Genomic DNA, 27,849 nt, shown 5'->3' on the forward strand with positions numbered 1-27,849 from the left:
TGCCCACAAATCCCTGGCTGTGTCCATTGGGCCAATGGTTTGTGCTCTGTCTAGCCCACCTTCCAAGGCCAGGGCTCTGCAGAGTGGGGCTCAGGCTGTCTCGTGGAACTATGTCCAAAGCCTCACAGGGGTATACCTGGGCATATTTTCTGAGCTGTGAACTTCAGGGCTTGGCAATTAGAAGGCACTGCATCTGAGCCCAGTCTCACTGCTGAGCTAAAGGGAACCATAAAACACAAATACAATTGGAAATAGAAAAGTATTAGCTGCACTCAGTCCACTTCTTTGCACTGCTTTGGCCTCCATTTCATTAGATCAATCTAAAAATGTTGTATTTTACTTTAAATAGAAAGACATGTTTAGCTCATACCCATCAAAACCTTAGCAAGAGTGGTGTAGGCTGTGTGGTGCTAAGGAGGGCTGGAAGCACAGATCTGAACTGCCACAATTCCCTGTTAATCTTAGCCTTGAAACATGGGCTTGGACAAGACTTTCATTAAGATACCTCATCTAAGCTAGAGGAAATTTGATCATGTAACTTCTGTGGGTGTATTTCAGCATCCAATTTCATGTGATTCTGAAGTCCTAAATCTGGATGGAAGCCAGAATACACTGAATAAACACCACATGTCCAGAATATCTCCTGTGTGGTACAGTAAGGCTGTTTTGTTGGGTTTTTTAGCCTTTTCTCCAGTGAAATGAAGAGGTTTCATACACATTTATAGAAATGCCACCTTTTGTGAGAGTGGGGCTGGAATGTGGCAAATGTCTACCTATGCACAAAGCAAAAAGAAGGGAGAAACAGCACCAAGACCCATTTCTGTTATTCTGTCCCCTGAAAGGGCAGCTTTGGGGTCTACACACAAGTCATTTTACCAGGTTCTGAATGGCTTTATTTGACAGGCAGCATGCAGTTTCCACATGCATCTCAGGAGACAGATGAAAATACATCTAATGTACATTTTATAATACAATTTGAAACATTATTACAGTGGCCATTCAGTGGCATGCTGTGCCTGTCTGACAGAAGGAGTTATTTAAAGTAATTAACACAGTCTATCAGGATGATCAGGAGTGGGAGAGATTTCAGGTGCTTTAGCACATGTACCATTTAACATTGAATGGCAAAAACTACCCATTTTTTGCTCTTTTGACACAGGTATGGGACACCAGCTCAAATGAGCGTTCATCTGAAAGGTCGGGACCTCCTCTCTCTACAGAGCTACACAGCTGATGAACTGAAGTATTTGCTGTGGATGGCATCAGATTTGAAACAAAGGATAAAGCACAAAGGAGAGGTAAAATGAAAACTGTCATTTAGGTCCCTCAGATGTTGAAAGAAATACTGTTCTGCAGGGTATTGTGAAAAAGCCTTTCAGCTGTCTCATCCTAAACAAAATCTCCTGAGCTCTTAAATACTGTAAATCATGTTCTACAAATCAAAGAGCCTTCCTGTAAAGTGTCCAGAGACATTCTTTGCACACTTCAGAGGACTTTGTGAGTGGAAAAGTTAAACAGGTTTGTGCAGCTAACTCCCTGTTGTCAGCTAACCCCATCCATCCACACACAGTGTACAAGCACTAAATGTAGGAAATGGAAAACACTTCCCTGCATGGGATTGAATTAGTATCTGAGTTCTCCTTAATGCTGGCTCAAATTGAGTGCCAAAATGCAGTTGTTTTTGGGCCTAGGATTACTTATTTGCCTTTAACCTTTCCACTGCTAATAAATTTATTGAAGGGCAGGAGAACAAAAACACAGGTAGAAAAAAAAATACTTTTGCAAATTTTCTAATGGTAAATTAAAATGTGCAAGTATTTCATACTTTAAAGCATGCAATGATTATAAAATTGAAATATCCTCATGCTTCACGTTTCAGTATTTACCTTTGATGCAAGGCAAATCTTTGGCCATGATTTTTGAGAAGAGAAGCACAAGAACAAGATTATCTGCAGAAACAGGTAGGTCAGAGCAATGACACAGTAAGATTTTATATGAAACTGCATACATTGAGTACGTACTGAAAAACACTGCATAACTTTGTATTTAACAATTTCAACTCAGGAGAAACCTAAACTTTGAAAGGAAAAATAAGAAAATAATGGTGGCTGTTTGTGTTTCACCTTGCATATTAATTTCACAAGCATATGGCTTTGGTGGCTGAAATGTTGTCAAAAACTTCCAAAGCACGGTAGATCAGAAATAAAGTAACAAGCAGAAGTAAGCATTTCTGGTGTAAGCTCCTAGCTGTACTGGCAAGATGGGCATTTTTTAACCTCTATTTCATTAAGAATCACAAATTAAATTTTGTGCTAGCTGTAATAAATATCTTTCTAATGTAATACACATTACCATTGTTACATTTCAAAGTGTGTGTTTAGGCTGGGAATCACAGTAATGCCTTGATATAAATTTGAAGGAAAAATTAACACGATTACCTACTGGGGAAGATAACTTGATGTAGACTCAAGGTCATTAGCCAAATAATATCAGGCACTGGAACATTTTTCTTTTAGGTTACAGTCCTGCAAACACTGAAATGTGTACATATGGTATCTTTATTTACATGGTAGTTGTTCTGAATTCAATGGCACTGCTGAAATAAATCCCTCATCAATCAATCCATCGATCAATCAATCATTCATAGCAAGAAATAACTCTGAGCTGGTGATGCATCAAGAAAGAACTCACTCTTTTCTCATTTAAGTTGACCCAGCGTTCCCCACTTCCCCCTAGTAAAGGAACAGGAAACCTGTTGAGTATTCACATTTCTTTACAAGCTGTAAGAGAGAAGGTAGGAGGAAGGAGGAAGCAGGTACATTAACTCCAAGCATTTCTGAATTTGCCTTTGTATTGTCTGGCACAGACATTTGCCTGCTGATCCTGCTCTTTAAGCTGACTTGTTGTTGCTTTCTGTTTTCTCCAGATAATGAGGACTTACTAATGTGCATTCCCTCTCTGTGAAGACCACCCATCTCTTAATTCCTGAGTTTTTAGTCCACTTTCTTGTTTCCTGCCATCCTGGTATATGGCCAGGTAACAAATTCTCTGGATCTGTTTATCCTTCCTTCTTCTGTATTCTGAGGGAAACACTGCTTAGTCCTTGGCTTTTGAAGGCTTATGGAAGGGGGAAGATCAGGAAAGTTCAAATGAATTAACTTAAGGATGGGAGTTAATGCACATAAATTCATCCAAGGGAGAATTAAGCTTCAGTGAAATAAAATAAATTTATTTCTGAGTGAGAGCTTCCACAGGGAGTTTAATGCAGTTTAGCTTCTCTGCATTAACTTTACACCTTCAGTTAATTGGTCTTAAGTCTGTTAAGCTTAAGACTTTGCTTCAAAGGCAGACTCAAGTTTTTTGTCCACAAAAACTCTATACATTTCAGCTGTTTTTTTAACATAAATGATTCCCTCCTTGGAATTTCTAACTCAAAACAAATGTGGAGCCACATGTGTTCATTTTAGTTAAACAAAATAATTTAATACCAATTTTCCAATGTCTAGTGAAAGTGGACAATTGCAGTGGATTGAAGTGTTTATTTATAAAGTTCCTGAGTCATCTCAAATGGCACTTCCCAAGAGTTGCCCCTTCAATAACTTGATAGAGGTCACTTGTAGAGCAAGGTTGTGGGGATGAGATTAAACAAACTTTGCAAGTCTCAGGAACAGCTAAATCACTGGATTGCACTGGTTGCAAAATCTTCTCTGTCCAGTGTCTAGGAGTTTGTTGGGACATATTAACACCAGGGAAATCTTTTCAGGATTCCTACTTTCCCTAGGCCTATGAAGAACAACATTATCCAAAAATAAATAAATAAACAGAATGGTTGAAGTTGGAAGTACTCTCTGGAGGTCATCTGGTCCAATCCCCTGCTCAAGCAGGGTCTTGTAGAGCCAGTTGTCCAGGACCATGTCCAGAAGTTTTTCAAATATCTCCAAGGATGATGATTCCACAATCTTCTGTGGCATCCTATGCCATTGTTCAATCAGCTTTTCAGTAAACAGAATTTACTATTCAGAGGTATCTTCCCAGTTTGTGCCCACTGCACTACTGAAAATCATCTGGTTTTCTCTTCTGTGCCTCCTCCCTTCAGGTGTTTATTATATGCATTAGCAATATTCCCCCTCAGCCTTCTGTTCTCCAGGCTCTGCTGTCCCAGCTCTCTCAGCTTTTCTTCTCATATGAAATATGCTTCAGTCCCTCAGCCATCCTTGTGACCCTTTGTTGATATGGACATACCAACTACATCCAGTATGTCCGTGTTTCTCATACTGAGGACCCCAAATCCACACTCTCGAGGTTTGGTATCACCAGTGCTGTATAAAGGGGAAGGATCAACCCCCTCCACCTCCTGGCAGTATTTGTCTGGTGAGTCCAGCACACCATTCACCCCCTTTGCTGGAAAGGGGCACACACTGCTGGATCATGTTCAATTTGCTGTCCACCAGGACCCCCAAGTCCTTTTCTGTCAAGCTGCTTCCCAGTTGGGAGGCCCCCATAAATCCTGGTGCCTGGGGTTATCCTTCCTCAGCTGCAGGGCTTTGCATCTCTCCTGGCTGAATTTCATGGGGCTCCTGTCAGACCATTTTCTCCAGCCTGTTAAGATCCCTCTGGAGAGCAGCATGACCCTATGATGTACCAGCCACTCCTCCAGTTTTGTGCCATCAGCAGACTTACTGAAACCACACTTGATCATCGAGACCCTTAACACAGGTGTTAAACAGGACTGGACACAAATGGACCCTTAGGGTACTGCTGCCACTGGCCTCCCACTGGACTTTGTGGTCACCACTCTCAGGCCTGGCCATTTGGACAGTTCTGAACCCATCCCACGCTCTGCTCATCCAGCCCAGGCATCCAGCTTGACTAGCAGGATCTCATGGGAGGCACTGTCAGTGGACACAACGAAGTCCAGGGAGACAAAACCCACTGCCCTTCCCACCTCTGCCAGGCCAGTTATAGAACCACAGAGGCAGATCAAGCTCCTCAAGCATGACTTCCTCTTGCTGAAGCCATGCTGACTACTCCTGATGATTTTCTTGTCCTTAATCTGCCTAGAAATTATTTCTAGGATTAGGTGCTCCATCACTTTCCCATGGATTGGGGTGAGGCAGCTTAGCCTGTATTCTCCAGCTCCTCCTTCTTGCCCTTCTTTAACTTAGGGGTGACACTTGCACTTGAAGGTTATCAGAACATTAATTTATGATGCACTGTAATAGGTCAGTTGATATTGAAGGTTTTCCAACATCCTGTTCTATTCTAATGACATTGCAACTGTGCTGAATAATATACTGCTCCTTGGGGTATAATTCATTGCCTCTTTAATCTTGTCCTAATGTGTATTTCTGAAACCCATACAATTTTACCATTTCTAAGATAAGTAGTGATGTAAGTTTAATGCATAACTAGAAGTAACTTCCATAGAGTAGTGGCAAAGTAAATCCTGTTCTGTGAGCCTAGTAGATTTATTTCTATCACTGGCTATTTTATTGGAAAATGTGACATATCTGCTATTGCACTGGAAAATGTCACCTCTTCACAGCCAGAATCCCATACCCATTCTGCATAAAACCTTGTGTACTTTTTGAAAACAGAACTATTCACATGGTCATATATTACTTGTAAAATAAACATCCTCAGGCACTGCACAAAAGTGAATGCCCTGTTTTTGTTATAGCTTTGGTACGAAATATTCTGGTTGTCACTGTTGCTCTTAAAATACACAGCTGCAGTTATGTTTTAGTGAATAAGTCATAAATAAATCCAACCATTTCACAGATACTGAATGCAGACAATATTTCACAGGGTAGAAATGGAGTGGAAGCAGTGCAGGTAGGAAAGCTCAGCCTACCTTCTCTTGTTGTGCACTGGTATATACAAGGTCTTAACACCCTTACAGGGGTTCAGTGCCACTGGTTTTAGTGGAATTACTCCCAGCTCACTCCTTCTACACAGTGGGGTGAGAGGAACATGATGGCCATGCCTGAAGATTGCTACACAGAGCCACAGAAATAATTACATCATAGTATATGTACTAAAGAAGTGGGGATGCTATTACATGGCAGGATTTCAGAGTTGTTTTTTGGTGGAGTGGCTAAGCATTATTTAGCTTGGCCTCATTACAGAGTGCCCAAATGCACTCTCTTAGTTTACTCTCCACTTAAATGGGTAGCTTAAAAATAACTTCTAAAAACTGCTTATCAGTTTTTAGCTTCTGCTTTAGGAATATTCTGTACCTGCTGCCTAGGAGACTTCTTTGTAATCAGTCTAAATGGAAAGAGACTTTCTATTTGTACGTCTGGGCAGGCAATGAGGCAATTAATAAATGCAAATCCGTATGTCTCAAAATTCTGAAAAAGATCCTTCCTTCGAGTTTGAGAAGATGACTGTGTGTGTCTCCTGCTTACAGCCCCAGAACTGTGTAACCTACCTGTGAGCTACAGCATTCCTTTTGGCCACCTTGCCCCATGCAGCAGGGGCAGCCTGGGATGAAGATTTCACTCATGTCCTGTCTGAAAGGGTCTGCATAAGTGGGGTCAATAATGTCAGCATGAGGCATGAAACTGTGTATTTTGAAAACTAACAGTAGTGAGAAGTGTGGACATGAGGTAATAATCTACCCTGGATTTGCAGTATGAACATGTAGTAGTTTGTTGAAGATACCATGACTCCTATAAATATTTATCATGTGGCTTTGGATATGACCAGGTTGTGACAACAAAGAGGATTAGATCTCCCAGTCTAACACAGCACTCCAATGTTTATTTGCTGAATTGGTGCCTGCATATCTTCAAAAGTCATCATTTTTTGCACTGGTAGTCTGGATGAAAGAATCTGAAAAAGATTCTGTCTCTGCAACTATATACAAAGCTAGAGCACAGAGCTCCTGTATTTCCAGATGGAAAGTTTTGGATGGAAATATGTTCCCAGGCCCTGCTCAGATGGCCAGTTCATGAGCAGAAAGCCCAAAACATCAGGGCTCTGCTCTGTACACAGATTCCAGGTGGCAGCTCTGTCTGGGCTGCCTGACATCTGGCAATTCTGAATAAATGTTCAGATTCCCATTTTTTTACCTGAGCATCATTTATAGAAAAACAGAACATATCCATTGGAGCCTGCTTGGACTGTGAATCATCTACCAGAATGTATGCATTTAGAATCCTAAAATGCAGAGCTGTTATATTGTGTGGAACTTGCAGGAATAAATCACTGACATAATTGTATACGACTCAAAAAAAATCCCCAAGAATTTGGGAAAGAAAAGTTACTGCCAACAACAATTCATCCTTGAGTTCTTGACTTTAAAATTTGCACTGAATAAACAGGCTATAATGCGTAGTTTGCAGACATTTTCCTGTAAATAATGTTTCTATCTGAACTGCAGCAGGGAGATGAAAAAAGTAATAGTAGAATAAATTATGCTTCATTCTTCAAAGTTTGCTGTGTGTGACTTGCAATATTGTTGAGAGTTGGAGCAATCCTTAATGAAATCAGCAAGCAATTAAAAAGGGCCCATTCAATGAAACGAGTGTGCACTGGCTAGAGGGAGCAGGAATTTGCCCTCCAGGTGGGACCTAAAGCATCATTACTTTTAATCTGACATTTAAGTAAATGGAGGCAGACCAAAGACAATGCTTTGCCAGTATTGTTTTTATCTATTGACTTTTAAACTCTAGAGACTGGCTGAACTGATGGAGAGAAATAGAACTCACCTCAACCCTGCTGCCAGCAGGAGATGGGAGTTAATAAGGACTGCTCTGTGTTTGGAGCCCAGCTGTGGGGCCCAGACCTGCTGTTTGTACCTGCTGGTTTTATCTGTGGAAAGGTTTCAGTGTTCAGCCCTGGTTTAATCCTCTTCTAAAGAGTAGCTGTGGGATGAAGTTTTTAATCCATGGCAGACCTGTACAAGCACCGTGCTGAAGCTGCAGGGCTGAACCTGCCAGCAGTGCCATCTAATGGATACAGCCAGCCTGAGCAGCTTTTGACCTTTCCTTCTCGTTTTTTCTTTTCCACTTTTTTTCTCTTTCTTTTTAATTTTTTTTTTCTAACAGCACAAAATTCATCAGCATCTCCAAGACGTCACAGTTTGGTAAACAAAGTGGGGGATCTCTACTCTTCAGTGCTGTATGCAGCCTTTCTCTTCCTGGCAGTATAAATACAGAGACAGGCTTTTTCTAGATTTTTGTCACAATAAAAGACTCACACCCCCACAGTGTTGTCTCAACAAGGCTGGTTTGTCCATACCAAGATTCTCTGGAAATTTCCTCCATCAGAAATGCTAGTGATAGGGTGGGATCTGCCTGCAGAAAATTCCTGTACTGGAAGGGAGTTGTTCTTATCACACAGAAAAAGCCTTGCAGGACTATATACAAGTCCTACCCTTTGTACATCCCCAGCTGTGGGACCCTGTGTCCCGTGCTAGGCTTATACTAAACCACCTGGGACAGTTCATAAAACAGCCCCATCAGGCCCCATCCTCCCAATGTGAGGGATTTTACACTCAGATTCAGTAGAAAGAGGCTTCAGATTTAAACCAGACAAAGGCAGAGAGACTCAGATGTTGGTGAAAAGAAGATGTTTTCTTCCCTGCCTGTGGTGGATGGTTGCTTACAATAACTTCCTACTGGTGGTGCAGTTAAAATAAAGCAGTAGAAAACCTGAGAGCTGCCCTTGACATGCAATTTGTCTTCATCCAAAACATTGTTCAGACATCTTTGAAGTTCCCCAGTGCTTTCTATTTTTAAATGATAGTCAAGTCCTTCCATGGTTGCCTGCTCAGGAATGGATTTTATTCTTCATAACTAATCCATCCAGTTCTTTGGATCCTTGCAAATTCCTCACTAATGGATTATCTAGCTCTTAACAGGGAGCAACAGTGATGTTTGTGACAATCTGTAGCCTTGGAGTTTGAATGACTGTTCCTGTGATCACAGATCAGAACTCATGGCTAAGGATTTCAGTAAGGCATCCATTGGATGGATTGGATTGGATTTATTCCAAAAAACACATTTATTTGAGATTTTGTTGTCAAATGCTAATCATTTTAATATTCGGATGTCCTGCTGAGTTCTACTTTTATTTCTGTCAATGTATTTTATATCAAGAAGATTTTGAATCTTGGCTGTAAATACGAGGTGCTGGTGTTTCATTTCTTTTTTTCTTTTTTTTTTAAATTTTTCCTCACTGTAGGATTTGCTCTCCTTGGAGGACATCCTTCCTTCCTTACAACACAAGATATACATCTGGGCACTAATGAGAGTCTCACAGATACAGCAAGGTTGGTGAAATGTCACTTGATTGATCACTGCATTTGGTAATTGATTGGGCTGTCTTGAAGAATTTCAGAAGGTGATATTTTCTTTCTGGAAAATGTCAGGAGGCAGTCCAAATTTCTTAAATATTTATAGATCAGCTCACAGAATCTGGAGCTCAGTAAACCTTCATTCCATCATCTCAAGCTATCCTACACTTCCCACACTGAGAATTATTTTGGCATATAGAGTGTTAATTAGGGTTATGTTTACAAATGGAATAATTTTATGAATCTCAGTAGTCTTGTAATTCCACTGATGACAGCATATATATTCTAACAAGACTCAAACCTTCTGGTTCTGCTGCCCTTGGAGCAAAATCAGAAAGCAAAGACACAATTTATGTCAGTCAGACCAGCTGCTGGTGGTCCTTAGTTTGCTGTAGTATCATCCCTGCAGAGACAGGGTGACACTGAGGGCCTTTCTGATCCCCCTGTTTCAGCAGCACAAAACTGGACCAACACTGTGTAGCCAGTTTCAGATTTCCTGCACCCCCCTTCCCAGCTGTACCCACTGTCAGGACTGCTGTGGCTGTGGCTCCCTTCTCTGACTGGCATCCCTGGAAGATGTCAATCCTGCCCAGTCCCACAGGCACGCAGGGATGGGCAGCAGCCAATCTCCACTGCTGTGCCAGGGAGGACCTGAGCTCAGAGCTTTTCCACAGTGGGCTGCCTCTGATGTTACAGAAAGTTGGCAGAACATGAGGTCATGTTTTGCAGGTGCTCCTGCTGTTTTCCATAGCACTCCAGCTATTAAAGCTTCATCCAGCCTTAGCATTATCCTGCTTTCTAGGCAGCCCTTTTGCAGCCTGAGGTCGATTCAGTCAGGCCCAGCTGTTGGAAGGTTAGCAGTGTCTGAGTGGTCCTCTTTGTTCTGGTGAAAGATATGCAGTGTCAAGCTCATCAGGCTCAATTCAAAATGTGCTGTCAGGCAGATGAGTTCCACTGCCGCTTTTGAATACCACAGTTCTCAGTCAGTGGGAGAGACTGAGAACTGTGTTTCTGCTCTCTGTGATGAAATCCAATGAAAATTTAAGAAAAAAGATCAAACATTTGAACATTTAAAATTTTCCATCCTTGTTTTTACTACTGAAATGGAAGACATATGGGTGTTGATAGTAGAAAGTAAAAATCTCAGTCCCTAGAGGTTTAACTCTCACTGTCTGCTAGATATATAACTCTGCCAGAATCAATGTGAGCTGCAACAATAGAATCATAGAATGTTTTGGGTTGGAAGACTTTCAATACCATCTTGTATCATGGGCAGGGGTATTTTTCATTAGACCAGGATGTTCAGAGTCCCCTCCAGCCTGGCCTTGAACACAGCCAGGGATGGGGCATCCACAGCTTCTCTGGGCAGCCTGTGCCAGGGCCTCACCACCCTCACAGTAAAGAATTTTTTCCTAATATCCAATCTAAACCTTCCCTCTCAGTTTGAAGCCATTCCCCCTCACCCTGTCACTCTTATAAAAAAATCCCTCTCCATCTTTTGTGTGGGCACTGTTCAGGTGTTGGAAGGTCAGTCTGGAGCCTTTTCTTTCCCAGGCTGAATAATGCCAGCTGTCTCAGCCTTTCCTTGTAGGCAAGGTGCTCCTTCCCTCTGATCACCTTGCAGCCCTCATCTGCACTACTGCAAAGCTGGCAGTGAGCCCCAGCAGCTTCAGGAAGGGGAAGGGTGAAGTCAGGGCCCTTCCAAAGTGCTTCCCTACAATAACCTCTGCAAGCAGTGTCCCACCAGCCATGCAGGACTGTCACCTGGAGCCTCTCTGCCATTCAAATGCCAACCCTAAGCAAATCTGACACAAACCCAGATATGCTTAATATAGGCCAGTTTTCATTTCTTCTACCCAAATGTGACAGTAAAGGGACATTAAGCATTTTGTTTACAGTGTCCTGAATGGACTTTGTTTGCACAAGCAAAAAATGAAAAAGGCAGAAAATAAACTACAAGAAACAAGGCAATAAACAGAAGCAAGCAAATCTTCCAGCTCTTTTGAAGGCATCCCCATTCTGTGGATAAAGTTCCCAAGCCACTTCCCAAGCAAACCTTCAGCCCCCTTTTCTCTGTCACTGCTTGCTCTTCCAGGACAAGTCCCTATTTATGACTTACCTGGGGATTTGGCTCCTCTGCTGAGTCACAGCTCTCACCTGCCACAGTGAGCAAGGGTTTTTCCCAAATCCTTACAGGGTCCCACGTGCTCTGCTCCACTCCTGCTCTCATTAGCAGAAGTACTACTGACTGCATAATCAATGCTGAGCAGTTTACCCAAAAGAACAACTGGAGTGTTAATTCCTGAGCGATTCTTCTGAATGAAAGATGACATCCCAAACTCATTCAGTTAATGTAAGAACAAAAAAAGAATGCCTGTAGTAGACCCAGAGGGTATTTCAAATATTTACAGCCTGGTGTCTGGGGCTCTGAAGGCCTTTGAAGCACTTGAGATTGAGACTTAAAGTGAAAGGAGCACAGATCCATAAAAGTCACAGTTTTTATTAGAACTGCTGCAGGTAAGGGTTGAAAGCATTGCTGCTGTGAACATATTTTTAGTGACTTATTACCTGCTCATAAATCAGTTCCTCTGTGCTTCACAAGACATTTACATTTACGCTGACACAGTGGCAAAAAGTTACCGCCCATTAAGGAGCTCTCAGCCTTTCAGTGCTGTTTAACATGACTGATATATTACCTGAAATGAAATATAAGTACTCTGTATTTCCCACTGTAGAGCAGTTCCACTGGGCATCACTAAAGCTCAGTGGCCATCAGGTTCAGTGGCAGCCCTGAAGAATCCTAGGGTGATTTTACCAGTCCACTGGAATTATTGGGGCATTAATCTCTGCATTTATGGGGAATGGGTTTGCTCTGCTGACAACACTTCCACTGTCTGTCCCTGTGAGACTATGAGTGAAAGTGCTCTTGTCAGAAGTTTAAAGCTTTTGAATGGCTATAAACCTTCAAAACAAAAGCAAAACTAGCTTGCATGGCAGTATTCTATACAAAATACATGCAAATGCCCCATTTTCAAATGGAGAGGTCTGCCACTAAAAAGGCACACTCTATGTTTCCTCAGAGGTTGCAGTTGAGGAAAAAAAATTACAAGTTTTCTCTGTAGAAATAAAAATTATTTCAAAAAGAGAGATATGCAGCATTCCAACATACTCAGTGTTCCAATATAACATACTTCCAGGCTCTGTGATTTCAAAGTTCATAGTTTCACACTTTCACAAAAGAATGAAAAGAGAGAAAGACCTAGTGGTTGATAAAATAAGAACCTTAAATGCAGTCCCTCAGCTTCCAAAATACCCCTTTTGATAAGACTCATATATTCAGGACCTTTTTTTCCTATGCGATTCCAGCCTTACATGGTTTCCTTTAAATTGATTCAATTACTGGAGACTTAATCATTCTACTGTAATCAGAGACCTCCAGATGAGGGTTATTTGTAGGTTCTCCCCCCAAGTTTAGCTTTATTTTGATTTCAGAAAGAATAAAGCCAGTTTACAGCTGATTTTCCTGGTGTAAAATATGACATCTAGAAACGCTGGCAGAAGGACTGTCTGATGCCCTGCTGGTAGGTGTCTAACAAGTCTGATATCTACTTTCAACAGACTAAAGATGAAAGTCCAGCAGTTTTCACTAGCTGGTAATCATGACTGCATTTTCCTTAATGGCACACCCTATGGAGGAACCACTTCTTTATTTGCTTGATCAGCTGTGTCAAATAGAAATCAGCTGTCCTGACATCCTAAAGGAAAAAAGCTCTAAGGAAAAAGAGCAATTTCCCAGTGTGATTGTCCCTTTCCCTTGACTGATGGGGACTGGTTGTGCCTTGGGTAGGGTCAGCTGGCCATGAGATGGCTAACAAAAGGAACCACGCATCACATCCCTGATGACCAGAACAGAACAGATTTCCCCCAGAGAAAGGAACTGGTGAGCTAAGAAGAAACAATGGCACCAAAAGTAACTGTTCCAGTACTTCATAATCAGTAAATACCTTGTTCAGTTCCTCCTTTTCATTTGTAGCTGCTATTGACAGTATTTTCTGCAGAGAGAACTCTACAGGCAATCTTGTAACATTTTATAAGAGGTCTGCTTGTGTGAGGAATGTCTGGTGTCAATAGAAAATACTTGTTACTGACTTTGCCAGGAGACCTTGCTGCTGATGGTATTAACAGCCTGATTTCCACAAGAGGAGATGCAAGAATTTGTCATGGCTAATCAGAAAGGCAGATACTGCAAGGAATTTTTTCCACATATTTCTAATTCAGTCCTCCTTTGTTTTGTTTTAAGGTCCTATTTCAGATAACATGAAAACACACAAAATACTACTTCAAAGTCAGGCTTCAGGGCCTGATTAAAACACAGAAATGCAGAGAAATTGAGAGCTCCAATCCATATTTAATTTATCTAAAAAATTCAGAGTATACTATGCTAATCCACTATGCTAATCTCTGTGTCTTTCACACTTCAGCAAATGAGGTTAATGCCAGAGTGGTACAGGGGCTCCTGCAATACCTTCCCTTGTACTGAGTTTGAAATTTGGGCATTACTTGAATGCTGTTCCCATGTGAGTCAATACACAGGTGTGTAGGTGGGAGAAAGCAGCCAACACCCCCAGCCTGTTCTGTTTCTGTAAACAATTGTGGTACTCTAAGACAGATCTGTATTGCTGACCCTCACAAAGTCAGGCTACCATGCAGAGTCCATAATATTCAGTCAATGCTGCGTTTGTTCTGTGCTAGAAGTCTGAAAAAAATTATACACCTTATCTCTTCTGAGGTTATCAAATTCTTCCAATGTTACAGTATCACACAATCTCTTATCTCAGTTCAGAGAGCTTACCATGTATTGATGTTCCATCTACTGTGAAATGCTAAAGAGAAAAGAATATAAAATAGAGCAGCAGTTTTCATTTACTCACTATAGTAGTGTTAGGAAGTGAAACTTCTTACTTATTAGCAGCTTGTTAAATGACAACATTTGAGTCTGTTCTGCAGGCATGATAAATTATTCAGATAGCTGGGAAATATTGATTCATTACCATTTCTCATTAATATTTATGTGTTGCATGGTGAAGAGTGCAATAGGGGTATATTTATTATGTTTGACTTGAGTATTTTGTGCCATCTCTAGGGTGCTGTCCAGCATGACAAATGCAATCTTGGCTCGAGTTTATAACCACAATGATCTGGACCTAATGGCAAAAGAAGCCACAATCCCAGTAATCAATGGATTGTCCGATTTATACCATCCTCTTCAGATTTTGGCTGATTACCTAACTCTTCAGGTAAAAATATAAACTTTTTTTTTTTTTTTTTTTGCTAATTCTTAATTAGTATTTGGGAAATGCAGCTTCAAAACCATTTATCCTTAGGTTTCTCAAAGTAGTAATTACATGGCACTTGTTGTTTAAAGAGATCTTCATCCAGGAATATAATTAAGGACCTGTTTAATTTAAAATAATTATGTAGTCCTATCAGCTGTAGTGGGACTGAAGTTAAGCATAAAATTAAGTATTTCATTTGAATTAGTATGCAACTAAAAGAATATACAGAGGGATGTACATATAAAGACAAAGATGAGGATCTGGCTCAGGCAAAGCCAGCAGAAGTTTTTCCACTGACTTAAAAACATTCAGTGGTTTGCTCTTGATTCCTCCCTAATCTATGGACAGCTTAAGAGGAAGCACTATTTATATATTAGGGAATTGGTTGAAAAATTTTGTTTTGAAATAGTTAAGTTACTAGTTATGTTACTAGTACAAACACTTAGTGTTCAGGCACTTAAACCAGTATAAACTTTGCTCACATCAAAGAACAGTTAAAAGAGATAGTATTTTTTATTTTTATCTAATGTAATAGTGGATCTGACAGCAGGATAACTTTTTACACACAGATGTTTATCTGTGAACAGAAGAACTATGTGGTTTTACAATCGGTTGAGGATCTAGCTTATAAAAAAGATTATTATACTGCAGGTCTGGCTGACAGCTATGATGAACTCCTCTGACCTTGTTTATTTTCTGAATGAATAAAAACCACACTGCTTGAAAATGGTGGGGTAGAATAATTTCCCGATTCATTCAGCTGTGTTTCTCAGCTGTTGGGGACTTCGCTATGGGACATTCGGAGTGTGGGAAAGATCTAGTGACAGTAATATTAAATTATTCATTCTTTAAACCTTAAACACTGAAAGACTCGTGTGTTTGGTGATAATCACTTTTTTATTTTAAGTATTTTTTGGTAAATTTTTTATATTCACAGTGAAGAGACCAGCAAAAATTGATGAACTTGAGACTAAAATGGTTACAGACCTCAGGATAAGGGAGATTTGTGAGATCACATTGAGCCACCCCCAATGTTCAAATTGCATAAGACAGTAAGCTGTAATGACAATGTCATCATTTTGTTATAAACGCTGTGTGCAAATATAAGTCAGGAGAAACTTCTGGTTGTGTTTTGTGGAGTGTTCTGTCTTGCAAACACCTTATTAATTAGCATCTCATCACTTGTGAGCTACACTCTTCAAGAATAATCTGTGACTCCCAGCCCAAACAACCACGTATATCTCTGCCCCTAAACATGTTTTTATCCAGGCCACTGACTCCAGCACCCAGGCTCTCAGTGCTGCTGCCCTCTACTCCACCTCCAGTTAATGAAAACAGAACAATGAGCGTCTCAGTCACCTTCTGGAGATGCATCTCTTCTCCACTGACCTTGGGGGGAAGCCTGTGGAAAACAGCAGTGAGAAAATCCCTGCTGATCACCCTCTGCTCCTCCTCTGCATCCTCCTATAGGGCAGCTGTGCTAGAAGCTCCAGGTTAACATGAGCCCACAGGCTGCGCTCTTCCCTGGCTTGAATAGCAAGGGCAGCACCAGTAGCTGTGGGTGTCCTTGCTGCACCAAACACCAGGGAGGATGTCTTTGGTGATGAAGAAAGAGGTCCACAGCAGTTGGTGCTCAAACAAAATATGTACAGTAATTTCACGATTATAAGCCGCACCATTTTTACTAAAATTTTGGTCCGAACCCAAAGTGCGGCTTATAATCAGGTGTGGCTTGTATATGGACAAAGAAGAAAAAGTTGCTGTTTTGGTTTGGAGGATAGGTGTCTGCTAAGAAAGGCAGGAGCTTCTCTTTGAAATGGAGAATGTAAACCCCCTCCCTCCAAATTATTATAATTTTGAAATCAAGGGGCTTTCAGGCAAAAATATGGGAATTAGGAATAACAGTTCTTTACTAGGGAAATTAAAATAGAAATACAGTACTACAAAGAAACAAACTCCAAACCCTGACAAAGTCAGAGTATAACCTGACACCCTGTCAGGCAGGGTGTTGGTAGCAGTCCCATTCCATGGTGGCTGCATCCTCCTGCAGTGACAGATGTGGCTCAGTTGGAGCAGTGCTCCTGTACAAGGTGCAGTTTCCCTCCGGAGCTCCAGTGGTGATGCGGAGAAATCCGGTTTTCCTCTGGAGTCCAGTGGAGAAAGGGGCTCCCTTAGTGTTCCAAAACCTCTGTTTTATCTTGGTAAGAAATGTTGGGCTCTTCCCCCTGGCTGGAGCAACTCCCAATGGGATGCAGTAATTTTATCTGTCCCACAGTGGGACTCAATGGCCATGAGCAGAAAATGACTGGCTGGAGGAAGGATGGGTTGTGAAAAGATAAAGAACAATGCCCTGCCTGGTTTCAATGGATGGCCCATTAGCAGAATATCTCCTGCAGAGATAAGGATCACTGCCCTCACCCTCAACAGATGGTGATAGAATAGATACCTTTTATCACACCCTGTATGGTAATGTGCGGCTTATAATCAGGTGCGGCTTATAATCGTGAAATTACTATTTGACACGGAGAACTGTCATGACAAAGTGAGCGCTTACAGAGATCACAAGGAATGGCTCAGCATTTAGACAGTCATGGGAGTTTTTTAAAATTTGCAGAACTTTCATACTCAGCCCAATAAGCAGCGCACCATTTCCTCCATCTGCCCATCTCTCCCTGACTCTTCCCAGCATGTTCCTTAGCTCAAAATTTGTCAGGAGATCTTTTTAGGGCAGCTGGGTGCCACCCTGCTATGCCAAGGGCAAGTTGCACTGCTGGTTGCTGGCTCACTTTCCATTCCTGCTTTCTTATCCCGGAGAGAGGGGCAGGCAGGGGAGCTCTCAGCAGCTCCCTGTGGGTGATGGCACTGCCTGAACTCTCCCTTTCTGACCTGTTCCTCTGCCCCCTTGTTTTCCTCTTGGCACTGTACAGTGAGTTGGACAAGGCTGGAGTAGATGTAATGAAAAAACGTTTTAATCTTATAATGAACTTTACCAGGCCACAGAAGTGAGATTAACTCTTGAAGAGGTGTGAGCCACAGGGTCTAGTTGCTACTTACCCCAATCAAGCTCCTCTTGTGATTTTCAGCAAGATGTCATCCAAGTACTGCCTGCAAGAAGATTAATACAGGGTTGTGGAAGGGTGCCACTGATTCTTTAAATGAGCTGAAAGTCCATATATAACATTTAGACTGTTTCTGTGCAATGCAAAGGCAATTTATTTGATTTATACATATATGCAAACTACAGTAGTGGCACAGACTGCTAGCCTATTATTGAAATGTAACTACAGATTTTGTGCATCTTATTTCTCTCTAAAAAATGTCTCTTCTCTATCCCCATAAATATTTTCCTACTTGGATCTGTTTCTCCCTGCTGTCAGTACATACCCAAAATGTACCTTTTTCTCTTTTCTTTTTTTTCCTTCTCTGTTTTCCAGTGGAGCTCTACATGCACTCTGGCCCTCTTCATGCTTAGCACATTTTTCTTCTTCCATTTTCTATACCCTATTAATTTTGTTGAGTGCCTTCTTGAACCCTCCTCAAGTACTTTCTCTTTGGTCTGAAACTACATAATTGCATGGTTTGTTTTGGAAAAATGTTTTCTGATTTCTTTTCACAGGTGCATTTTAGTACCGTTATTTTAGTATAGTCCATTGCATCCACCAAACAATGCAGCTGGTTTATTTTCTGGGCTGTCAATTCTCATTCTGTATTCAGGGCAAATTCTCATCCTGGAAATGTTTAGGGTGTTCTTTTCAGATCATGCAGTGTGCTCCTCTTATGAATATTGGGCTGAGATTCCTCAGGTTGAGCATCCTCCTGCCCAATGCCTTCTTCCTGAGCAACCTGGATTCCCTCACATGTTTGAAATCTAAACTGGCTCTGTCCTTTAATATTGTGCTCAGGGTTAATGCCCTCTATTATGCCAAGATAAACATTTTTCTTAGCATATATATACTCTACCTTCCATCTTAAAGGTTGTGTTAAACTGAGTGTGCTTGAGTCATAACCCTTCAAAATGGTTGCAAACATGTAAAGAGCCCGATTTCGAGGATTTGGGGATTTGGCATGTAGAGGCTGTGGGTTTGTGAGCACACACTGAGCCCCTTTATGCCCAGCTTGTGCTCTAACAGCCATGTGCTGAGTCCAGCCAGTGCCTCTCAGTGTCCTGGGCAGGAGCTGTGCTCAGCTCTGCTCTGCTCTGCTCAGCGTGGCTGGAGGGCAGCATCACACAATTTGTATTCCAGAGACAGCCTGGGTATTGACATTGATTCAATTGATATTAATGTCACTGGCCAAATCAGCTCACTTGTAGCTGGCTGCAGGATGGCCAGACTGGTAATTAGAGTGGATCCATATGCCACTAGCTTTTTATGTCACTGCTCTGGGGGGAATTTTCTTTTTCAGAAACCAATGGTTGGCATAAGAAATACATTGGTGATTTCTTTTTTAACAGCATAACAAATAATGTTGCCCAACTTCAAAAGGGTTGCAATATATTCTCAGCTTTTCCTTGCTGTGTTACCCCGAGACCTCAATTCATGACAATTTTCAAATTCATCACCATTATAATTTTATTATTCTAATAATTAGAAGTCCCAACTATGATCTGCCCTGATCCTCTAAAATATACTGTATTGATAACCATGACAACAACCAGCATAGGAGTAAGAAAGATAACTGGCCCAGTATCTGCCTTAAGCCCAGTTTGAGAGCCAGAAGATCCAAGTTTGCCCAGTTTCTCATTTACTGGATTTCGTTGTCTCCCAAAGGGCTAAAGCTTTGATTAGTCCCTGGCATTTGATTTTAAAATTTGACAGATTATTGATTCATTATTCAAAAGCCTGTTTTAATTGAGGGCTGTTATGACAGTTGTGGTCAAACATTTCAGAATTAATCTATAATGGTGTCAGAGTTTCAGTCTCGCTGGAAGCAAGTCCAGGCAGAGGCAGACACAAATGTCCCTAATTAGTTAACCCAGTCTTCTCCACACATACAGCAGGGTCAAATCACTGAGCACACTTATTTTTATCCAGAGTTGCCTACCCTGATAACTGCAGCCATGGAGAACAGAATGAAATATTGTAAAAGTAACATGAGGGTGAGAAAATTGAATGTAAAATTGGTATGAGTTGTTTAGCTGAGATTTTTCATGAGAATAGCACAGCTAAGTTTTATGGTACTGCAGAAGCAATTACTAGCTTGCCAAAGAGGTTTCACAAGGGAGAAGGGCTCGACTTTCTAAATACATTGGTTTTTTTGTGTGGCTTTACTAGGAGTTGTGTTCCAAATGTAGAATGAAACTGCAGAACACCCATGCAGGAGTAAAGCCTACATCAATAGAACATGATTTGTAAAAACTGGGGAGAGATGCAAAGGGGAAATATCTTCAGGGGTTCTGGTGATCAGCAGGTATTGAAAAGTCTCTCATTTAATTTAGTGTTACTGTCATGGCAAAACACTTTTAGCAGAATTTTACCTGTGTGATTGCATGAGCACATGCTATAAAAGAGGGAGTGGGAAGTGTGTCTCATTTACTGTAGCTTTTGTACCACCTTTCTGGTTCTGACTAACAGTCACCTCATCTTTGCTGGAAACTGAGCGAGTGTGTTTGCTTATAAGCAGTGCAGTCACAGTCACAGTGGTCTGGCTTTAGATGAAGAGGTTTGAATTGCAGCAGCAGTGCACCAGTGGCAGCATAAAGCCCAGCACAGGATACAAAACAGGCTCCACCAGCACACACACAGCTTGATTCTGCCTTGCTATGACTCCTTCCATTAGCAAAACGTCTTCATTAAAATCAGTTCAGCCATGTCCACTCTGTACAGTAGTCACTGCAGATGTGGTTTGCAATTTGAAGTGTGTAACAGGGATCATTATGCAGACACATCCAGTACTCCATATTTTATCTGTATTCCCAGCTTGTAGCTTGGGAAAACAGAGGAAAGCACTTAATATGCCCTGTGCTTCTTTTAATGCAGAGTAGCAGCTGGCAATAAGGTGAAGTTGTTTAACACAGCAGTATATTTGTGACTCTAGTCAATACTTTGAGTATTAAGGCTGAGATGCCTATTTTTAAACAGTGAGATGAAAAGAACTCAGGGCTGTCTTGCTTCTGGCTGTGGGTTCTGGTCTCAGCTATCACTAAGCCCTAAATGGAAGCAACACCTTAAATAAATGCTTCAGTTTGGCCTTCTCCCAGGAGCACCATTGCTAGGAGATGTGGAAGGACTTGGAAAGACCCTTGAATGGTTATACTGAAATAACTTCCATGTCCACAAAGTCCTGGTTTGTTCTCCTGTAAATGCCCTTGCATCCAACCTCTGCCAATGAGCCTGCTGTTAACAAACTTCAGCTAAAAAAAGTGATATTTTTGCAATACTATAGTTTTAGCCCTTAAACCTGAACAGACTAGGACTCCATCAGATTTAGATGTTTACAGCACTTTAATGTCTTTCAATATTTCAAGTATTACTATTTTTTACTCAAAACTGTGGTCACTGGAAGAAACGCTAATAACTTTGCTCTGGAACAACTTCACAAACTATTTGTTTAGGAGAAGCTGCTGCCAAGAGAGGAGGGGGTAGTCCCAGCCCTTTTCCTGTTCACTCTTTTGGCATCTTTTCTGCAACTGCCTGCAAGGTTGCCACTTAGTAAAATGTGGATGCTTATCCTCTCTGACAAGCATTGAATCATGTCACACAAAGTGTTGAAACACTGTCTGGCTTCCAGCTACTACAGTACAATTGTAGCATGGCCCAGATTTGAACTAAGAATAAAAGGCTCTCCAGAAATTGTTTCAAGTCATGAGGTAGAGTTTTACAGAGCAAGCTTATAGGTGAATTTGGTTATGTCTTTGTGAAAATTTTGCTATCAGTTTAAGTGCCTATAAACATGCATATTAAAACAAGGCTTATTAAGGAGCTCAAATTGTCCTGCTCTGGAAATATGGAACCCCTGTTACTCTTGTTCCTCCTTAGCCTTATCTGCTGGGGTGGAGGGACAGAGTAACTGCACGTGGCCAGGCTGTGAGTGCCATCAGGCAAAGCCACAGTTAACTCTGTAATGCTGTTTCAAGTTCGGGTAATCCACATTTTAAAAAAAACCCTGCACAATGGAGAACAAATGCTGCAGGCCATGAGTGGCACAGCAGCTCTCAGAGTGCTGCTCTTTGCTGCCCTGTGCAGCTGTGGGTGAAGATGCACTCCCAGGACATGGCCATTGCCATGGACACAGGCAACCAAGCCAGAGCAAACCTCAGTAGGGATATTTTCACAATTCGGGGGAAAGCTGGAAGGACTTCTACTCCAGGTCTCTAAATTAAGGATTTCTAACATTCATTGATGTTTATGAGGCCCAAAGAGCAGCTGTACATCAGTGATGCTAAAATTCAGTGGTGTTGGATCTCAGCCTGAGCCTCACCCCATTGCACACATGCCAATGTGTCCTTTTCCAGGGCAAGGAGCAGCACCTGGGCATTCTTGTATGACATGAGGGCTTTCCCTCCATGTCCATCCTGTAGGAGCAGTAATTCCAGGTGGGGTCCATGCAGGCAGCTGCCTTTGCACAGACCCTTCTGATCATTCCTTCTTGTCCACCAGAGGGAATGTACCCCAGAGCTTGTGCTTGCTTTGTCAGGAGCACTATGGAGGGCTGAAGGGGCTCACCATGGCCTGGATTGGGGATGGCAACAACGTCCTGCAGTCCCTGATGGCGAGCGCCGCCAAGCTGGGGATGCACCTGCGGATTGCCACGCCCAGGGTGAGAGAAACCAGCGTGGGGAAGGGAGGGCAAACCTCACCCAAACCGCACCCAAACCTCATCCAACACTCAGGCATTGGTCAAGGGCCCCAGCTGGGGTGTCTGCAACTATCCTGAGTGCTTTCAGAACCGCGGTGCAAAATCCTGATCCAGTTATTTGGGTGCAAAGCAGGAGCGATTCTACTGAGTCCAACATCAGAAATGGGAATACATGACAGGGAGTGTAGCTCATGGAGGATCACAGTTCCATTTGATAAAGCCTTACAAAGTCATCCAATGCACTTTCCCCATAAAAAAAAAATAAAAAAGCCTGTTTCAAATGGGTGGAAATGTTGCATCTTATTTTGTTTAAATTGGTGGTGCAGCATTTTAGAATGTTGCATTGTAGTACAATGTAAAAATGTTTGTATATGCACTTAATTCTATAGATGTCAAAATACATTTTTCTTATGTTTTTATTTTTCCATATTTTTTGGAAAATTCCAACATTTTCCATCACTTTATCTCCAAAATAAACTTTCAACAACTCAAGTTTTACAGTTCTGAAAGATATTCTTCTTCCATGGCCAATGGTTCAATGAGTATTTTTCTAGCAATTTTTATTAATTAGTGAAGATCTTATACATATTCCATGATGTCTCACCTATCATCTCTTTTGTCAGGGCTTTGAACCAGACCTCAGGATAACTAAAATAACTGAACAGAACTCCAAAGAGGTAGGAGCCTAAGAAACAACCTAGTAGAATAATTTGAATAGAGTTTATTCTCATTATAAATGAAGTTGAAGTTCCTTGTCTTAGTGATCGTCCTTATTTTATTCACATTAGTATGGTACCAAGTTACTTCTCACAACAGACCCTTTGGAAGCTGCAGACAGTGCCAATGTCTTAATTACAGACACATGGATAAGCATGGGACAAGAAGAGGAGAAGAAAGAAAGACTAAAGGCCTTTCAAGGTTATCAGATTACAATGCAGGTAAAAAACTGAGATTTTGGGTTTTATTTGCATTTTTCCAGTTTGCATTTATAAGAATCAAAATGAATGAAGCATGAATTTGGGGGGTTTTGAGTGGGGCCATGGAAAAGCCACATGCAAACCTCCCTCCAGCTTAAAAAACTCACAGAGATAACAATGTTTGAGTTATGTCATACACTCCACGTGGCTTGGCCTCCTTCAGGGCTTCCCAATGAGATCCAGCTCCAGAACATGTGCAGCAGTGGGATTTTCACTCCCCTTCTAAAGTCAGAGAAATTAGAGTGACTTTTTGACTTTTGTGAAGTCAGCATTGAACTCTTACAGACTTACATGGAGATATTCCCATCTTATTCACAGATGAGGAATTCTTTTGAAGTCTATGGAATTCTTCTGAGTTCATCACCCAAGTAACCAGAGTGGGAGTTAATATAAAATTTGTTAACCTTTTTACTAGTTAAGGATTTTACTAATGTCCTCACATATGTCTTTATTTTCTAAACTTTAATCTACAGACTGCCAAATCTGCTGCTTCCAACTGGACTTTTTTACATTGTTTACCCAGAAAACCTGAAGAAGTTGATGATGAAGTATTTTATTCTCCACAGTCATTGGTTTTCCAGGAGGCTGAAAACAGAAAATGGACAATTATGGTAAGGGAAAAAAGAGAAAAAGACAACAGTATTTGGAGGTTAGGTCAATTCTGTTCTGCCTCACTAACAGGCTTGAATTCAACCTGGTTCCACAATAAATAGTGAATGTTAAAACATATGTTTCAAATTTAGCCCAGAGTACATCACAGTTCTGACTATAGACAATATTATAACACAAATACTTCTGGGCACAAATGTGATCTATTTTGTTGATAACCTGCTGTTGCTTGACCCAGGTTTTATCACTAAGTGAAATCTACAATATAAACTGTCTTTTTTTTGGTAATTAAATCACTGGATTTACTCTAATGATTCACTCAACTTCTCAATTAAAACATGTTAAACACTGAGGTCCCAGGGTCTGGTCTCAGAAAACAGTTTCCCAAACACTTAAATCCAGTTATTTTCTCTCAGGAAAAACTGCTGCTGACACCAATGGGAACTTTCCCTGAGAAAATGCTGGAAGAGCAAAGTTTTGAAAGATCCTGAAAAGTTATGGTGTGGGTAACACTGTGTGACCCATGGGAACCCTGAGAGGACACTTGGCATTTAATACAAACCTTAACTGCTCTCTCAGCATTCCTAGAATTTCAAAAATTACTGCCTGATCTCAGTAGCCTATTATTTATTTTTGGCTTTAGATCCACCAAGTTGAAAAAGCTGAAAGTTGAAAAAACTTTCAGAGTTTAAAAGAAAAACAGAGATGACATTGTCATAGTTCTGAGATGAAGTCTAGATGTGCTCCAAATTAATAAATAAGGGGTTGAGTGTTGTGTTTGCTAAAACCTCAGACATTGGACACAGCCAAGCTACTAACAAATTTGTGTTAAATTCCTAGTTTTATTCTTAAAATTCAACAAAATTCCCAGATTTTTAATTTTAATTTCGCAATGTTTCTAATTGCCCTAAATATTATTTTTTTAAAAAAAGAAAATAAGCGCTTTACTTTGGGTTCCAGATTTTTTGGGTGGCTGGTGGGGGAAAGGAAAATGCCATATTTCTGTTTTATCAACCTATAAAAATAATGACTGTATGGGTCTTGTTTATATAGTATTTTCTACCACTTTCAGCACAGAGAGCAAATATTCTGAAGAATAGATTATTTGCTCAGCTGTAGGTCCAGCTGTAGGGCTGAGTTCAGCCACGAACGGGCAGCACTGAGGGGCTGCACAGCTGGAATTCAGCCACCTTTGTGTGCTGGGGTGTCCCTGTCACACTGGGCACTGATGGGGAGAAGAGAAGGACAGGCAGCGAGATCACAGCCCCTGGAGAAACCTCACAAATCCAGTGCTGGGCCAAAATAACCATGTGCAGTCAGACCCTGCTGTGAAATCACAGCAGTGTGAACCAGGTAAAGCCTTGCCAAGCCAGTGTGGGGTTTGTTGTGGGCACAGGGCTGGGAGGGACAGCAACACCACATTTATTTATTTAGCTGACAGTCCCATCATTCCATGTCACAGCTCTGCCTAGGGCTGGGCAGGCAGGGCCGGAGGGGGAGATGGCACACTCTTAACCTCAGTGAGGATTTTCCATGTTTCACTACAGAAAATACAGCTAAACTGGGATAAATTTCAGAGTCCTTATTCTGCCATGGCACACACTGATGCTAATGGATGTCTGGGTACCTACAGCATCTCCTAGAAGCAGCTGAGAATACATCACAATATGCCAGAAAGGCCTCAGCATTTGATCTAAATGCTTGTGTGAATTGCTCCTAAGCTGTCCATTAATATATTTTGTCCACACTGAGAAAATCTATCAGCTACAGTATAGAACATCCTAACTGATTTTCAGCTCTTGCCTGATTCATCATCAGAAATTCTAGCAAATAAATCTAAGTGTGCAGTTTTTGTCAGGATAATAACTTTCAACACAAAGCTTCAGAGCTGGAAAATATTTCCCCCTTATTTATTTTTATAGAGTTCTGTTTCCAATGTGATTGGATTTTTTCTTCTCTTCCTCCTCTAGGCTGTCATGGTTTCCCTGCTGACTGATTACTCACCACAGCTACAAAAACCCACATTTTAATGCTTGGATTCCTGCCAGGAGAAAAATATTCCTCATCAGCAGAATATTCTGGTCCACAAACACATAGATCTTCTTCAGAAGGCACCATGGCAATGAGTGATTTTTTAATAAAACCACATAGTTAGCTGTATAATATTGCATTACACTCGTGAAAATGTTCAAGACCATAAACACCATTGCAGAAGCTGCTTTTCATCTGGATGCTCCAAGCTGTCCCTCCCTTTTAGGGATCAGCATCATGGAAAACATTCCAAGGTTGTACCTTAATAGTTGTGTCTAGAGCAGCATAAGCATGGTATAATCTACATGTGGGAGTGGTGGGGTTTGATATTGATGCCTAAAGATTTTTAGCTTTTTCATATATTTGTAGCTTTGTAGATTTTTAATATGTAGTTGTGTGTTTCCTAGTGCTTTCCCTGCCCTCTCTCATGTTTTAGAACAACAAACTAACCCTTTCTAACACATTCTTGAAATTCTGTTTAGTCTTATTCTCAAGAAGGGGATTTCTAACAAGGACACCTTGTTTTTCAGAATTTTAGAGACATAACAACATACAGGACAAACAACCCCCTGGAGCAGCTCCAGAGGGGCAGATCCAAGGGTGGGTGACTGATCTCTGATTGGATGTGCCTGCTAGATATACTAATAAATTAACTTTACAAAAATTCTAGAAATCCCGTATCATACAGGAGCAGAGCTGTCTTTATGCACATGAAAGCTTCCATTAAAGAATTTTTATCTTACCACTCTTAACATTGTTAGGAAAGTTTTGTCTTTTGATTCCAGGCAGCAATATGAGAGACATAAACCTGTCCCTTACCTTGCTGATCTGGGGAAGTGTGTGTGGAGAAGCAGTGCTGCACTTCCTGGGCACCCTGGCTCCTGTGTCTGTTCTCCAGCCACCCTCCAAACCCCACTCCTGTTTGACACCAGCAATACAGAGACCTTGTGAGCATTTTCCTCCTCCATGACATTCCTGTGGGCTGGCACAGGGGAATTTGCTGTGGAACTGGAATAGAGCCATTTCCATGGAATTGGATGCAGCAAAGAGAGATAGCCAGAAGGAACTGGTTCATTATGTGCCTATCTCCCCTAGACCTCCATTCTTCAAACAGAATTTTGGGTAAAGAAGTGAATATTCTTTTTTTTTTTTTCCCTGAGCAAACATGAAGGGCACACATGATGAGACTTGTACAGTTTATTTGCAAAAATTTCTGCATTTTGCCTTGCACTGTAACACAGTGTACACTTCAGCTAACCCTTCTCAGTAGTAAACAAATACATGACATTTGTAGTTTTTGTGGTATCTGGGTATGTGCATTTCAAATTTTGGTTAAAGCTTTGAGTTAACTTCCTTTGTTGTTTCTGAATAGTCTCATTTTTTTCCCACTGTAATACTGGGAAAATGTCTGCAATATTTTAAAAATTCTGCAAATGGATTTGCATTTTCTGACCAGCTGCAAAGCATTATTCAGTTCCTTTCCAAATTGGAGTTCACTGCAGGGCCACACATCACTGAAATGAAAATGAAGATACTTTTTTTTCCTATGTATCTATTTACAATTGATTTTTTGGTTTTGCAGGCATTTGTGTGTGTCTTGTTAAGATTAACATTTTCCTTTACAACATTACAAGGGTTTAAATAATTCAGTGAACATTTACACTTGAGCAGAGATATAGCTGCATCAATGATGTAGGAATAGGGTATGTGCTAGAAATCAATGTTTTACTTCCCAGTTCAGCATGTGGAGAGAAATGCATGGAATACAGCATATTTCTGGTTGTAGTAAGTCTTG

At 41.1% G+C, this 27,849-nt stretch overlaps 1 protein-coding gene across 1 annotated transcript in view; it reads left to right on the plus strand.

Annotated features, from left to right (window-relative positions):
* OTC (ornithine transcarbamylase) overlaps positions 1-26,166 on the plus strand; it is a 29,060-nt gene extending 2,894 nt beyond the window's left edge. The window contains 9 exon segments of the mRNA XM_042778996.1: positions 1,120-1,298; positions 1,880-1,961; positions 9,193-9,280; positions 14,448-14,601; positions 22,276-22,398; positions 23,061-23,114; positions 23,226-23,375; positions 23,888-24,025; positions 25,994-26,166. Of these exon segments, the coding sequence (XP_042634930.1) occupies positions 1,120-1,298; positions 1,880-1,961; positions 9,193-9,280; positions 14,448-14,601; positions 22,276-22,398; positions 23,061-23,114; positions 23,226-23,375; positions 23,888-24,025; positions 25,994-26,053 (1,028 nt within the window). The 3' untranslated portion in view covers positions 26,054-26,166.
* Positions 26,167-27,849: the final 1,683 nt, after the last annotated feature.

Source organism: Catharus ustulatus, chromosome 2, assembly GCF_009819885.2.
Source record: "Catharus ustulatus isolate bCatUst1 chromosome 2, bCatUst1.pri.v2, whole genome shotgun sequence".
NCBI lineage: Eukaryota > Metazoa > Chordata > Aves > Passeriformes > Turdidae > Catharus > Catharus ustulatus.